Source organism: Squalius cephalus, assembly GCF_949319135.1.
Source record: "Squalius cephalus genome assembly, chromosome: 24".
In the NCBI taxonomy this organism is placed as follows: domain Eukaryota; kingdom Metazoa; phylum Chordata; class Actinopteri; order Cypriniformes; family Leuciscidae; genus Squalius; species Squalius cephalus.
In genome coordinates, this window is record NC_137145.1 from 30,908,739 (window position 1) to 30,925,720 (window position 16,982).

Here is a 16,982-nt window from a genome sequence, read left to right on the forward strand (position 1 = left end):
TGAGTCATTACGCCCAAATTCCATGCACGTCGCACTCACTGAGAGTGCGTGTAAGTCCCCTATGCGCTTCACTGAAGCGAGAGCCAGCAGAAACACAGTCTTGAAAGACAGGTGTTTCAGATCAATCATCTATAAAGGCTCGAATGGGCCACCTTTCATGGCTTCCAGCACCGTAGAAAGGTCCCATACCTCACTGAGGGAGGTCTGGGAGGATTCAGTCTCTTAGCCCCTCTAAGGAAGCGGATGACTAAATCGTTCCTTCCTATTGACTGACCAAGCGTTGTTCTCGAGAACGCTGCTATAGCCGCCACATAGACTTTGAGCGTGGAAGGGGTCCTACCCTTATCCAACAGCTCTTGTAGGAAGGAAAGCACCTCCGTGCTGTGGGTGACACGCCACGGGCTGTGCACCAGCCCGAGAACACTGACCATTTCGAGGAGTAGAGACGTCTTGTAGACGGAGCTCTAGCCTGCGTGATCGTGTTTAACACTCCTTTAGGGAGTTCAGCATGTACCCGTTGATGGCCCAGACATGAAGGCACCACAATTCTGGGTGAGGATGCCAAATTGAGCCGTGGGCCTGAGAGAGGAGGTCTCTCCTCACTGGCACTGGCCACGGGGCAGTGCTCGCTAGCTGCATCAAAGCTGGGAACCAAGGTTGGTTTTTCCAGAACGGTGCTACGAACAGTACTGAGCATCCCTCTTCCCTGATCCGCTCTATCACCTGAGGCAGGAGAGAGACGGGGGGAAAAGCATAGAGCGGGCGGCGGGGCCATACATGAGCCAGCGCGTCCCTGCTCTTGGAGAAAAATTCCAGACAGTGTGCGTTTCCTAGAGATGCGAACAGGTCTACTTCCGCTCTGCCGAATTTCTTCCACAGCAGTTGGACTGTCTGTGGGTGTAGAGATCATTCGCCTGCCGGAACATTGTTCCTGGACAGTCTGTCTGGTCCTATGTTTAGGAGCCCTGGCACGTGCGCTGCTCTCAGCGAGCGCAGGTTGCGCTGAGCCCATTCCAGGAGGCGTTCTGCTAGCCTGTGCAGGTTCCGGGACCTGAGGCCGCCCTGGCGATTTATGTAGGACACCACAGACATGTTGTCCGAGCGGACCAGGACGTGGCGTCCTTTTATTTGGGGACAAAAACGCGTCAGCGCGTTGTCTACTGCCAGCATTTCGAGGCAGTTTATGTGCAGAAGCTTCTCCCGTTCTGACCACTGGCCGAAGAACGGTCTGCCCTCGAGCAGCGCTCCCCATCCCGAGGTGGATGCGTCCGTAGACACCACCCTCACCCTCGAGGAAGTCCCCAGGCTTACACCTGATTGGTACCAGTCGTTCGCTTTCCAAGGTTTTCCAAGAGCTGCGATGCACTTCTGATTGACCTTGAGACGAAGCAGACCGGATGCCCATGCTCGCCGTGGGACTCGCGCTTTCAGCCAGAACTGCAGTGGGCGCATGCGGAGCAGGCCAAGCTGGAGCACTGATGATGCTGAGGCCATGAGACCTAGCATCTTCTGAAATTTCTTGAGCGGGACAGATGCGCCGCAGCAGAAAGAGTTTGCTGCACGCTGAACGTCTACCGCGCGCTGTGGTGATAGTCGTGCTATCATGGACAGCGAGTCCAGCTCTGTGCCCAGAAAAGATATCATCTGACTGGGGGACAGAGAGCTCTTCGCCCAATTGACTCTGAGACCCAAATTCTCGAGGTGATCGAATAAAATGGTCATGTGCTCTGTGAGCTCTGAGTGAGATTGGGCTAGAATTAGCCAATCGTCCAAATAGTTCAGTACTCGCATGCCCCGCATTCTGAGGGGTGCGAGCGCTGCATCCATGCACATCGTAAATGTACGGAGTGCTAGGGATAAACCGAACGGCAGGACTGTGTACTGATATGCCTGGCCCTCGAAGGCGAATCTCAAAAATCGCCTGTGACGTGACGCTATCTGTATTTGAAAATACGCTTCTTTCAGATCTATTGACACAAACCAATCTCCTCAGCGAATCTGCGCGAGGATTTTTCTGGTCGTGAGCATCCTGAACTGTCGCTTCACAAGCACTCTGTTCAGTTGCCTTAGATCTAGTATGGGTCTGAGACCCCCGTCTTTTTTCTGTACCAGGAAGTATCTGCTGTATACCCCTCCTTCGCTCTGAACTTGAGAGAGAGGCTCTATGGCCCCTTTGCTCAATAGTTTCGCAACTTCGGCTCGAAGTAAATGTGCTACTTCCGTTTTCACCGTGGTCTCGACGCGCGCCGTATAGCGGCGAGGGCGTCGGCGAAACTGCAGCGAATAGCCTCTTTTTATAATGTCTAGCACCCACTTCGAAACCCCGGGCAGCTTTGCCCATGCATCTGCATGAATAGCTAGGGGTTGAATACGAAGCGTGCTCCGTTCGCTCAGCGATGGAGAGGCTTCGGTGTGCTATAACATAAGCATCGCGCTCATGACATTTGAGGCAGGGGGCGCGCTGACAACAGCGGGCAGATTGCCCGTGCTCGACTTCTCTGCGGCGGTCAACCGAGAGGGGGAGAGCTGGGCGAGTCTCGTAGGAACTGTCATGTCTGTGTGTGGATGTGGGCGCGGGATAGCGGGCACATTTACCACACCGAAAGCATTGTTCGCCTGAGTGAAGCGAATGCACGTTGGTTTCGTTTATACAGAAACCTTGGGACATGCATAACGTAGTGTTTGTGGGCACTGGGTAGTGGGCACATTTACCACATTTAATGTGCAATCGATCTGAGTCGATTTTATGTGCGCGAGCACTGTGTGACGGGCAGTGCTTGTGTGTAGGAATGGGCACTGGGCAGTGGGCATTTTTCTACACATATGGCTGGGGCTGTGAGCTCTGGGCAGACGGTTTTGCACGGCCTGCTGCAGAGCTGGAGCGCTTCGGGAGGAAGTGCTTCATAGCCTGCGACGCTTTCTGCACCTCGGCGAATCTCTCCGCAAAATCCTTCACAGAGGATCCGAAGAGGCCAACGGGAGAAAGCGGAGCGTCGAGGAACGCGGTGCGCTCGGACTCGGCCATCTCTAAGAGCGTTAGCCACAGGTGCCTCTCGGTTACAGTGAGAGAGGCCATACTCCGTCCAATGGCCTGTGCTGCAGACTTAGTCGCACGGAGAGCGAGGTCCGTGGCGCTCCTTAAGTCCGGCACGCAGATCGCATCAGGTCCTTTCTCATCCAGCTTTCGGAGGAGATCGGCCTGGAAGATCTGCAACGTGGCCATGGTGTGCAGCGCTGACGCAGCTTGCCCGGCGGCGGAGAAAGCGCGGCGGAGCAGGCTTGACGTCGTGCGGCAAGCTTTTGAGGGTAGGGCCAGCTTAGCGCGCCGTCCAGCGGAGGGTTCACTAAGGTGTGCCGCTATCGCCTCTTCGACCGGCGGCAGCGAATGGTATCCCCTGTTCTTGGCATTGTCGACTGCAGAGAATGCCAAAGAAACAGATGGACGCACTCTAGCTGAATAGGGGGCGTTCCAGGACTTAGCGACTTCTTCATGTAGCTCAGGAAGAAAAGGCACTGGTTTGGACGCAGGCGAAGCGCGCTCCCCGGGCAGAAAAAAATCGCTCCGGCGACAAACACACACAATAACAGAGAGTGAAAGGATATGAGCGCCGGATAGAGCAGCAGGAAGGCAAGGAAGGCGGCGCGGCCAGCGACTTCAGTGACTCGTCCCGCTGAAGGTGCTTTTTCGGACGGCGCGGCTTCTCTCCGGATCCAGCGATGCGTGTGCTTCGCTTGAAGGATGAAAAATCAGATAATAGCTGCCTGCGAGCGGTATTTATAGGCCTAGGCCATGCCCGTTTCGGCGGGATGTGACGCAGTGGGCGTGAAGCGCCCTCATTGGGTCTGACGTCACGCCAGGCCTCGCTCGATAGGCTTGCTGCAGTTGCCGCAGAGCAGCCAATAGGCGCGCGAGCTGTCTTGCCCATGTCTGTATGCTGCCGCAACGCGTTTTGCATTATTGAAAAATTAAGGATAATTTTTGGCTTCAATATCTCGCGGAAAAAGGATTTTCCCCTAGCGTAAGATACCTTACGCAGTACGAGAGACCTCTCGTAAGAGAACCCATTATATGCTTGATTGTCTGTGTTTGCTGCTCACGGAACAAAGCCTCTTAAATGTGTACGATCATTAGCTTTATAAAGTTAAGCTTTATAAAGTGTGATCAGCCTACAAAGTTAATAATCTTATAAAACAAGAAAGTTATTCCTCATGGCCAGAGTAATAGCCTCTCTTAAGAGTTGATAAGAAAATCGCATGATTCATTTGGCGGACAAACGAATTCGATGTGACATTAATTCTGTATATTCATAATTGATTGTAATTTGTTGTGGTTAATTATATATATATATATATATATATATAGAGAGAGAGAGAGAGAGAGAGAGAGAGAGATACAAATATATGGCCTATTTATTCAATTTTTGGGATTTAAAATGTGTAGGTAATATGGCTCAAAACCAGTATGATTAGTTATTAATGATTAATTATTGATTATCAATTATACATTCCCCTCATTTGAGTTGATTTTGCTACAGTATGTAATATTTCATTGTAAAATAAAAAAATGAGTCTTTGCACAATTACACAGTTTTGCGCTTCACACTAAAACATGCAGTGCATATATTAATTTAATTAAATCACAGTCATATAGCAATTTCGGATTTATTTCAAGAACAGTTACTGTGTTTAATAAACATTTACAAGTGCGCATTTGTAAAGACACCAAAAGTTAAAACAGTGTTTGAAACAGACCAGTTTTGGTGTCTACAGAATCCAGTTTGAAACTAGAAGTGAACTCGGAACTTCTTGTCTTGTGCGGGCGCTTCGGGACGAGCTGGAGAAACCAGTTTGCTGTTTAAGTCTCCTCTCCACTCGGTTATTCCCAGAAGAAGCCCCATCTGATGCAGTTTGATCAGGTGACGCGAGTTTGAACGGGCAACGTCCAGCAGGAGAGCTTTAGATTTGGCCTGACCAAGCACTTTAGAGAGCGGCTCCAAGAACACCTGCACAAAAATAATCAAAACACCAAATCATAAAAACACACACTGCAAAAAATGCTTTTCTTAGTATTTTTGTCTTGTTTCCAGTCCAAATATCTAGAAATTCTTAAATCAAGATGCATTTACTAGATGAGTAAAATGACATAAGATATTATGTCTTGTTTTCCAGGGGAATGTTGATGTTTAAAAAAATGATCTGCAAATGGGGTAAGAAAAATATTCTTAATTCAAACACAGGGCTCAGCATTAAGCCTTTTCATGTGCTTGTCCTTTGGACAAGTAAATCTGTCATTCACTTTTCCGAGTAAAAAAAGTTGCTTGTCCGGAATTTTTTTGGTGTGTGTGTGCTGTAAATATAATTTATTCTGAAGAAATATCCTCATCTGTGTTCAGGCAGTATGTTGTTAACTGAGTTTAATCTGAGTTTACATTTGTTTGGATTTCTCCTCGAGAGGCTGTGCGAGCCTCAACAGCGCAACCTTGTTACCGTCAGTAATACATTTATTATCCACTATCGATCGCAACTTACAATAAATATAATACAATCAGAATCATTCTCTCATTTTAGTGATTCCCTAGTTATTTTTTTGTTATTGACGTTTAATCAGGCTACTTGTCCGGTCGGGCAAGTAAAATTCTCTTTTACTTGTCCCTTCAAAAAATCCACTTGTCCCGGACAAGCGTTAATGTCGAGCCCTGAAACAGAAACAATATTATAAATTTTTACCCCATTGGCAGATAATTTTGTTTGTTTTAAGCATCAACACACTTAATTAATCACTTACATAAACAAGACTTAATATCTTATATAATTTTACTACTTTAGTAAATGCATCTTGATTTAAGAAATGTTATGAAATAATATTTGGACTGGAAACAAGACAAAAATACTAAGTAAGAAAAGCAATAATATAATAATAATAATAATAAACTTTATTTTATATAGCGCCTTTAAAGCAGCTTCTCAAGGCATTTTACACAATAAAAATACAAAGAGAAAAGGAAAAAAAGAATAATACACAGATAGAAATGAAAAGCGTACAAAAAACAAAAGAACGAACTGAATACAAAATAATAAAAACCATTAGGAAAAAGCTAACCTTAAAAAGTGAGTTAGATTCATGGAAACACTTTATTATAAGATTGCATTAGTAATTGCACTGTGAACTAACACAAACATGAACATTGACAAAAGCTTAATAAAAGCTGTGAAGATATATTGCTCATTGTTAATGTTAGTTCATGTATTAACTAATGTTAACAAGTGAAACCTTATTTTAAAGTGGGTTGCAGCACTTTACTTTCTAACCCTAACTTAAGTACTGTACTGAGTATTAATAAATGACTACATCTACATATTATAAGGTTAGTAATGGGGTTTGGTTTAGGGTTAGTATGTAATTATGCATAATTTATAGTTATTATTACTTCTGTAACTACATGTAACATGTAACAATGACACTGTAAAATAAAGTGTTAAATTTACTTTTAAAGAATATTTGGTAACACTTTACAATAAGGTTTAATTTAATAAAGTCCCCCTGTGTTGAAAATCCAGCTTTTAATGTTGTTTATGTGTCTATGTGGTGTTTTTAATACGCTTTAAGACAAACCATGTGTAAATTCATAAGTCGACACCATTGCTGAGTATTTTCTCCTTAAAGGGAAACTAAACCCCTGGTCAGAGGATAGAGGGGACGAACCGAGGGCGGGGCTGAGCGGGGGGGGGGGGGGGGGGGGGGGGGGTGAATTTTATCTAGTTGATGTCAATAGCGCGTGCTCTCTGTAGGCATATTCATATTTTGCCGCTATGTGAAAAAAATCCAGCAAAATGCGCCGGCACGTTTGTCGACCCCAGAGGATTAACTTTAGCCTAACCATAAATTGTGATTATATATATGATCACTCACATCAAGACGCCGCTGCGGTGGTGGAGTCCATGCAGGAGGAGCAGCGTTTGGCACTGCGTCGCTTTTCAGCGCGAGCTGTGTGGAGAAGCCCATGCCCACCTCTATTGCATTGGAGAAGCAATCCCGCGTAAAATGCAGGTTTCACACTCACGGTCTTCCAGGCCAAGTGCATGCAAACACTGGCGCCTAATTTCCAAGTCTGCTGAAAAGCTATGCAGTCCAGCAGTGCTGTTGCAATCAGCAACACTACATCTACGCACCCTCCTGACCACTGTACTAAATAAATCTACGCTAACTTGAAGCTATCCTAACTGATGCAATACTATGCGTGGTAGCTCGTACCAAGGGAGGGCGTGGTAGCTCATACCAAGGGAGGGCGTGGTGAGCTGGAACCTGCTTACGCCACCTGCCACTGCTTACTTCACGTACCAACGCAAACATCCAATAGGAAAATTCAACTGCAGTAGCCACCATTCAACCTGAAGAGGTCAGCACTCAGACGTTTTTACACCATATATTGTAGAATTAAAACACTTTATACCCAAATATCAAAAAAGTTACTCGAATCAATGAACAGCACTAATAAAGCCCCATTCTTACAGATCATTAACTAAAAAAAGTTGGTTTAGGGTTTAGTTACCCTTTAAAACTGCAGTGAACCAAAGACAGTCTCAAAAGCACGCTTTGAAATCGCTGGTGTTTCTGACGTCACAAACTACCTTGTAACCAATCAGATCAACGTGTGATCGTCAACCAGTGGATCTCTGAGCTGAGTGAGTGAGTGGAGGCGGGGCTCATTTGCATATTCATAGAACCGCGCATACTAAATGAGGCAAGGGTGTTGAGTTACAGTCGAGATGACTAAGGCATGAAGATCATTTTTTCAAGGAAAAAACGTTTACATATTTTGGTGATCAAAGTTGAGTTTTAAAAGATACAATTATTGACTACAGGGGGACTTTAAAAAATATACTAAAGTGAATTTGCAACTTCAGGTCATTTATAGCCAAGCAGCAAAACACAACGTGACTCATCCAATCAGAAATTAGCTGCCAAGTGCCAGCCTAAGGCTAATCATAAACCAACTATCCAGCAGGGAGAGTGGGATCATTATGGGAAAAAAGGCGCTCGAGACTAATGATATGACAGGAGACTGAACCTCTAACCCTCAAAGAATGACACTCGGCAACGGTTGTCATGACAACAACCTAGATACAGGACTTTCTCTCGCCTCGAGAGCCTCTGGTTCCCACCCACGAGACGTCTCGTCTAACATCCCAGTGATGATGGGAAAATGATCTTCGCCTAGCAATACTGGTCATACTTTACTATAAGGTTCATTAGTTAGCATTAGTTAACTACCTTAGTGAACATGAACTGCATTGATCAATCTTAGTTAGTATTCATTTCAACATTTACTAATACGTTATTAAAATCAATGGTTGGGAAAATGAGAAAATTATCTTCGCCTAGCAATATTTGACAAACACCACTGCAATAAATTATGTTCTTCCTCAGTGTTTCTGTTTTCCAGCACAAACATCTAAACATTCTCAAATAAAAATACATTTACTGGAGAAGCAAAATGACTGAAGATATTAACAGTTCAAATATATCAGTAACATTTTACTTAAAGCCTTCATATATAATGCATTATAAAAGTATTTTGTACGCAATCATGCCTTATAATGCATTGCATGATCCTATGAATAATAATACCCACAGTTATAATGCATTATAATACTTTTCAATTCACCCTTAGAAAGTATAATGAATTAAAACACTGACAAGCAACTAATTTCAGACGCAACAAGGAATTAGCAAATATTATAATGCATTTTAACTTTGGTTGCAATTACTTATAATAGGATATAATTATAATTATAACTAGGGCTGCATGATATTGGAAAAAAATGACATTGCGATTTTTATTTTTCTGCGATATGAAAATCATTGAACCAGATGACTTGAATAGCTCTATTTTGATACAACAAAACAAAGATAAAACGGAAATAAACAGTGCTTCGTGTTTTCAGGTATTTAACAGTATTCAGGTAGAAAAATTTAATAATCAGATGTAAAATAACAATCTTCATTGTATAAATTAAATGAACTACATTTTTGTAGTTTTAACTAAGATTAATTCTTTGTCTTTTGATTCTTTGTCTTTGACGCAGACAGAGGCAGGTTTATTAGGCTGCTGTCACTTTAAGAACTAATGCATGGATCCAATATAACGATACGCATCCGTTTCTTTCTCAATTGATTACGTTCATAAGCAACTGTGTTTATGAAGATACTCGTCGAGACGGGCATATTGACAATGTCGTGTGTTTGTGTCCCTTCAAGCACAAAAGGCATGCAGCTTTTTACAAATTTATTAAATGTTTAAATTAGGTTACCTTGTGTTTTACACTGAGGCATAGATGATTAGATTCAAAGAAGATTAAGTCAAGCAACCCAGGTGTCTGACATTAACCCTCTGGGGTCGGCAAATGCGCCCGCGCGTTTTGCTGGATTTTCTTCAATAAACAATAAACTTAAATTACTCCGTCATTTATGGTCATACAGAAATAAAAAATATATAAAAAAAGAATCTGTGATATTTCTATTTCTTTTGTATGTGTCCACTTACAATCAAATCAAAACATTGTGCTTTTGTAAAATAAAGAAAATAAACAGGGTGTGCTTTCTGCCTCTCCGTCGCGGTGAACTTTTTTTTCTTGATTTTTGAGTTTTGTTTCAGTAAATACTTGTCAAACATTTATGAGCCATATATCTTTATAAACATTTAAGTGTGTACTTTTAAATGATCGGATTCAAACTGAAAACAAATATTCTCTGTTTAAGTAATTTGTATAAAACCAACAAGATGTCCAGTATCTCAAACGCTTGCTCATTATTTTTAATTTGACCACGCCCACGCACGCAAAAGAGATTCACATGCAAATCTCCACATGGAACGCGAACGCGCTCATTACCTCAAACACAAAGCACGAAAAAACTTCACAAGTCTCTGCTTTTCGTCGTCGAGTTTGGAATACGCGCCTGAGCTTACATTGGATTTACCTCAGAAGAAGAAGAACGCGATTTGAAGACAAGAAACATGTAAGGTAATAAATTCTTAATTATTAGTTCATGTTATTGTTGCATAAACTTCACATTGCAGTTGAACTGCTGCTAGATATATGGTGAATATTATAATATTCATTATAATTATAATTATATTATAATAGACCCGTGTTTACTGTTACTGTGTTTGTGGATATCTGCTCAAACGTATATATATGTTATAATATGGTAACGTATTTTGGTTTAAATGTTTAAATGTTTCATATTTTGGAGCGCGCTTGCGTTTGAAAAGCAAAACGCACCAAACATTAGGCTTCATGTTTTTACTATTATCTCATTTCATATCATCATAACGAATGGAAACATTTGAAGTAACATATGATAATAAATATATTTTTCTCTAGCATAGTTGTTACTGAAATCTTTTGGAAGATTTATAGGCTGCTATAGGTTATTGTTATTATTATTTTATGCAGCACTGCGCATAGCCAATGCCTACAAGGCACAACAAACCTGGTGTTCATTATATTATATATTGTTGGAAACATTTGTGTGTGTGTGTGTATTCTGTGAATTTTAAAAAGCAATTTTAACCAGAAAAATCTAAAATTTATTCCCAAAATCGTGCAGGCCTATAGTTTGTCTTGATATCAGTATATTCACTTTTTTTTTTTTTTTTTTCTTCAGGGACTAGATGCCACTGAGTCCTGCTGACTTCAACATTCACATGAGTCTCTGTATATGAACATGGTAAAGTGAAAATCAAACACCTTGGAAATGAAAGGTATGTACAATGTTTTTAGGAATGGCACAAAGGTCTCTGTCTTTGGTTCATTGTATTCAATAGTGTGCTTTTTTGTCATTTGTTGTGTATCTTTGGATTATGTTGTGTTGTAAATAAATCCAAACAATCAAAAAGCCATTCTTTTTTAAATCTCCTCATTCTTTGTGCAAGGTTGCTCAGAATGACAGGGCCTGATAGCTCCTAATAGGGCCATTAGGGGAGGGTCTTTGTCTTTCTCAGGTGTGAAAAGGCTTACATATTAATGATGTGATCACGCCTCCTCGCATAAAGCTTTCTTACACAAAACACATCTTACAAATTTTAAATCAATATATTGTCTTATCTGAATGAGCAGTCAGGATGATTTTTACACAGTTTTGGAGCAAATATTCTAGGATATGTGATACAATTTTCAAAAGTCTTGTGAAGAAATAATCAGTATGGGTTTCATGGCCTTATTTCAGTGACAATTTTTTTTTTGTATTTTCACAAACCACGCATAAATGTCATTATCTCAGAACTGCAAACTTTTACATACATGCTGCTGATATATTATTGTAGCAGAGTTTGTGCTAAATACAGTGTAATCAGACTTTAGCCATGAAAATGTCACAAGTAACAGAAATAAGCACAAATGTCAAAGCATGTCAGAACACCTCCAGGGCCACAAACAAACTTAAACCCCTTAGCTGTCACCCCCCTTTTTGAGAATGGACATTAAAATGCACTATTCAAGCTTAAATGGTTGTAATTCAAGAAAGCTTTGGAGTATAGACCCAAGTTTGGTCTTGTTTTAAAGGGAAAAAAATGCAGTGAAAGCACTTCAAAAAATTTAAGTATGAAAAAGTTATGGAAGTTTAAATTTACATTAAATCAAATATAATTAATTTAATATTTTTCTTTTATTTAAAATATATATTTTACAAAATATGTTTTACAAAAAAATTACTATAAAATCAAATCCATATATCTAACCAAGTTGTGTTCCAAATTTGAAGTTGATATCACAAAAATTGAAGTTCCCATGAGATTTTGTTTAGGCGTATTACCAAAAATAGCCACCGGGTGTCATTGAATTCCATTGAATTTAACTGTATGCATTCTACCTTAACAAATTAATAAATTTCTGTCCAAATATCACTTCTGTCACAAAATATGGAACCTTGAGACTCAGACCTTTCTGACAATATGTGTTTTGTCAAGATTAAAAAATATTTTGATCATAAATTATGAAACATGACGACGCCCAAAAGGGGAGGAGCCTGATAAAATAATTTAGAGTACCGTTTCTATGGTAACACAATGTCCAATTTCAAAACAGTTTACACAGGATGAATTCTGAGATCGTAAACTTTCAAATGATACCTAATTTATGATAACTACTAAAATATGTGATGTAATAAAAAAAGGCAATAAAAAAGATAATATTATATTTTAGAGGATAATATGTATATTATACTTTTTAGAGGATAATATTATTTTATAAAAAATTTTTATTGACAAATACTAGATTAAATGTTTTATTATGAACTTTTAGCATGAAAACCAAAGTTTCAATTATTAAAAGTGTTTGCGTCAACTTTTTGTGACAAACGCCATAAACGCCTGTTATGATGTAGATTTTTTGAGGTGCACTCTTGTCATAAATTCATCTATTACTGTTCCTGCATAAATTGTAACAAAAAACAGTGCTGGCATATCTATTAAGGAGTCTTAGACCTTTCTAACGATATATAGTTTGTCATGATTAAATTAGGATTTAATTGTAATATAGTGAAGTAAACAGTATTTATGTTTAAACAGTATTAACTGTTCCCGTATACGGGACGGTGACAGTTAAAGGGTTAAAGCATTAAGGCACTTAATTGATACATTTTTCAGAAAACAAAACATATATCTTATCAAAATGAGTTTGTGATTAAAACAAGAACAAATCTGCCATTGTGGTCAGAAAAATCTAAATTGACAGATATTTGTGTTTGTTTTAACTACAAACTGACTTAATTTTGATAATGTTTTCAGAAAACAACACTTTATAACTAAATAATTTTAATTCTCAAGTTAATATCTTAATGTATCTGCTTAATCTATCTGACTGATCGATTGCTCCTGTCTGATCGATTGCTCCTGTCTGCCTCGCTGCCTGCTGTGAGTGTGTTTGCTTCGGTGCTGTATGCTGTAAGCTCCGTCTTAGCCTCGTATTTCCTTGTTTTGAACCATCATTTACTACAATTTCTAGTTGTTTATACTACTACTAAATACAGCTTACCCAACATCTCAGATTAACCTGACATCGCTAGCTTCCGTTACTACTAGCACAACACGCTAGTAATTCGCTAGCCTGTTAACGCGCCACCCGTGCGCTCAGCTATTTTTATTTATTTATTTTTCTCTCGCGCGTCCGCACCTTTGAGTTCATAAAAGCTCAGGTGAGTAAGAATCACTCAACAAACACGGTGAGTAATGTCTTGTCCTGTTATTGTCACCTGCACTTCATGTCACATGTTTAGCATAGCCTTCTCTGTTGGCAATATAGGATTTATATGTGATAAATGCAAGGAGACAGTTAGGCTGACAGAGAAGATTTCAGAACTAGAAACACGCATCCAAACTTTAATTGAGGATAGTAAGAGTGCTAGAGCTTCAGATACTATTTTAGATGCGCCTAGCATAGTGAACTCTTTACATGATGCGGTTCCAGCTGAAGTAGTGCCTGAGCAGCCAGGCAAATGGGTGACAGTGAGGGATCGCTCTAGTCACAGATCAAAAAAACACTCATCCGTTCCGATTACCATAACAAATCGATTTGCCCCGCTCAGTGAAACACCCACTGAGAATGATTGTGCCCTAGTTATTGGCGATTCTATTACACGGAACGTGAAAATAGAGACACCAACCACCATAGTCACGTTTGCCGGGAGCCAGAGCGCCTGACATCAAAGCAAATTTAAAAGTGCTGCCTAATGCTAATCGTAAATTCTCTAAGATCATTATTCACGTTGGCACTAATGATGTTCGACTCCGCCAGTCGGAGATCACCAAAATTAATATTAAAGAGGTGTGTGAACTCGCAAGTACGATGTCAAGCACTGTAATTTGCTCTGGCCCCCTTCCTGTTCGCAGGAGTGATGAGATAGTTAGTAGATTGTGTTCTCTTAACGGTTGGCTGTCTAAGTGGTGTCCGCTTAATAATATAGAATTCATAGACAATTGGAAAAGTTTTTGGGGCAAACCTGACCTGTTGAAAAGAGATGGTATTCATCCCTCCTGGGATGGTGCTGCTCTTCTCTCTAGTAATATGGCACATAGTCTTAGAGCTCAAACATGACAATATGGGGCTCAGGTCAGGAAGCAGACAGACTGGCTAAACCGACCGTCTGCTAGCGGCCTCACGTCACCAAGGTCAGATAAATCCCATCACATAGAGCCTCTTTCACCTAGCTATCATCATATAGAGACTGTGTCTGTTCCCCGAATTTGGAAATCCAAAAAACGTTTAAACCCATCTAAGGTTAAAAATTTAATTGATGTTCAACAAATAAAAAACAGCTATAATACAGATGAGCAAATGCTAAAGCTTGGGTTGCTGAATATTCGATCGCTTACTTCAAAAGCACTCATTGTTAATGATATGATTTCAGACTATAACCTAGATGTGCTGTGTTTGACAGAAACCTGGCTAAAACCAAACGATTACATTACTTTAACCCCCTGAGGTCGGCTTTTTTTTCCTTATCAGTGGAAACAAAATCAAAATTCTAATATTAATTTTTATCTTATATGCTTGTGTTGTACATCAATCGATCCTGTTAAGTGTGTATTTTTTTTGTGCATACTCATAATAAAAACAAAGTGTTGTGCTTTTCGCCAAATAAAGAAAAATAAACATGATGCGCGTTCTGCCGTCTCTCTCAATGTGAAACTCATTCTGAAACGCGACAGAAAATGACCTGTAACTCAGCGAATGTTTGTCACACAGACTTAAAACACATGTCTATACAACGCTTGGAGTCTCTATTTTTAAAATATGTAAATTATATAAAAAACAAATATTCTCTGTTTAAGTAATCCGTAAGAAAGCAGCGGCATGTACAGTTTCTCAAACACATCCTAATTAACTATAATGTGACCACACACACGCGCGCACGAGCGATTGACATGCAAATGATCCACGCGGCAGAACGCAGACCTGTAAACGCCCTCATCACCTCAAAACAAAGAATAAGAGACTTCGGTAACTTACTCCTCTCTGCTTTTCATCGAGTTTGAAGATGTGCTGTGCTGTGCTGTTTACCTTGTGCTGTGCTGTGCTGTTTACCTTGGATTTACCTCAGAAGAACGCGATTTGAAGATGAGAAGATTTTTAAGGTAAGACATGTTAAACTGGTCGTGCCAGATTAAAATGTATGTTATGAAATGAGTTTGGAGTAAAAACATGAACTAAGCCTAATATCGTACATGTATATATAAATAGACAGAAACATGTTAAAATGTGAACTAGACTGGTAGGCAACCTTTCAGTGCTAAATTTATATACTTCATATATATTTCACTCAGTTTTGATTAGCTTATGACACTGATTATAATGCTAAAATACTTCTTTATGCGTAATGTAGCTTGTTTGCGAATATCTGCTAATGTGATTTAGTGCAAATATGTTTCAGCCTCCGGTAAAATATGTGATATAGCCTACTGTCTACATTATATTTTTATAAATGCTCGATTTTGGTTAGCCTAAGACACGCTTCAATACTGCCTTATGCACAGATGTTTGTGAATACAGGTGTAAATGTTTGAAATGTAGTGATGTGTGTCGTTCGCGAACGATCCGTTCATTGCGTGTGTCACTAAATGCGTGCGGATACCCATCAACAGATACTCGCGGTGACGCGGTCTATGGCCCATAAATAGATATTTCTCCGTTCTATGGCCCATCAACTATACATTGTTTGTCCATAACCATCACTTGCTCAGCAGTTTACTTTGTATAATGTATGCTAAAAGTTTTATTTTGATGTTGTTTTTTAGGAATGTGAACCTTCAGTTCTCAGTGCGATCGAGAAATCATACCGAGTAAGTGCATAGACGTAATATTTTACAGATGAAATGTAGCCTAATTGTGTTTACATTGTCATAATATAAAAGTAGCCTACCTATTCTTGTGTGAAATGACAAAAAAACATCCATTCTGCTTATACAGGAGACACTGCGCAGATGAGGGTGAAAACACAAGATACATGGAGGACAAAGACATTTCCATGTCCTGCACCTGTGACTGCCTACAACAAACACATGGGGGGTGTTGACCTGTCTGATCAGCTGATACAGTACTACACAACACAGCACATAACCATGAAGTGGTACAGTAAGATTTTTCTACACTTCTTGGACATTGCTTCCACCAACTCTTTCATTGTGCACAAAGAGCTACATGGTAACTTGTCCCATAAAGAGTTTATGGAGCAACTTATAACAGAGCTCTGTGGTGTGTCACAGAAAACGGCAATAAGTTTTAAATCAGTGTTGGAAACCGTTGTGCTGCTTAATATATATTTTTTATAACCTGTAATAGTTTTTTCAGGATTCTTTGAATAAAAATATTTTTTTATAAAAAAACAAAAGTTTGGTCTTTTTTTCTTTCTTTTTTGGAAAGGATGTATTAAGTGATAGTAATAACTTTAAGTCTTTCCATTGTTAGAAAAGATTTCTATTTTGAATAAATGCTGTTCTTTTTAACTTTTTATTCATCAGTGAATCATTCTTAGGTCATCATTCTTTGTTCAGGCTGCCTCACAGCACCTTGATGGCCCATTAGCCATGGGGGGAGTGTCTTTAGTCACACCCCTGGTGTGAATCACATTAATATTCATGGCCCACGCATACAGCAGTGCTGACACAAAAACTGACATGCAAAATTAAAATCGTTATATTGTTGTTTGTGAAAGAGTGGTCAGAATGATTTTCACCTCATTTTGTAGAAAAAATTCTAGCCTACAAGAATAGTAATTCCAAAGTCTTATGGAAAACTATTCAGTATGTGTTAAATGGCCTTATTGCAGTGACAATGTTTTTCCCAAAACATACTAACCACGCATAATATTTTTTTTCTATAAAATGCAAACATGTACATCAATTTTGCTCACATATTATTGTAGCAGAGTTTGTGCTGAATACAACAAAATTACATGTTGGCCAATAGTATGTTGTAAGTAGCTG

At 40.0% G+C, this 16,982-nt stretch overlaps 1 protein-coding gene across 1 annotated transcript in view; it reads right to left on the reverse strand.

The window, feature by feature from the left end:
* Positions 1-2,815: 2,815 nt before the first annotated feature.
* The window catches only part of LOC307152667 (uncharacterized protein), a gene marked incomplete at its 3' end in the record, with an annotated part of 180,746 nt that continues 166,579 nt past the window's right edge, over positions 2,816-16,982 (reverse strand). Inside the window, exons 25-26 of the mRNA XM_079861493.1 lie at positions 4,832-5,003; positions 2,816-3,414 (exon numbers count right to left, since the gene is read on the reverse strand). Coding sequence (XP_079717619.1) covers positions 2,816-3,414; positions 4,832-5,003 — 771 coding nt within the window. The remainder of the gene's footprint in view (positions 3,415-4,831; positions 5,004-16,982) is intronic.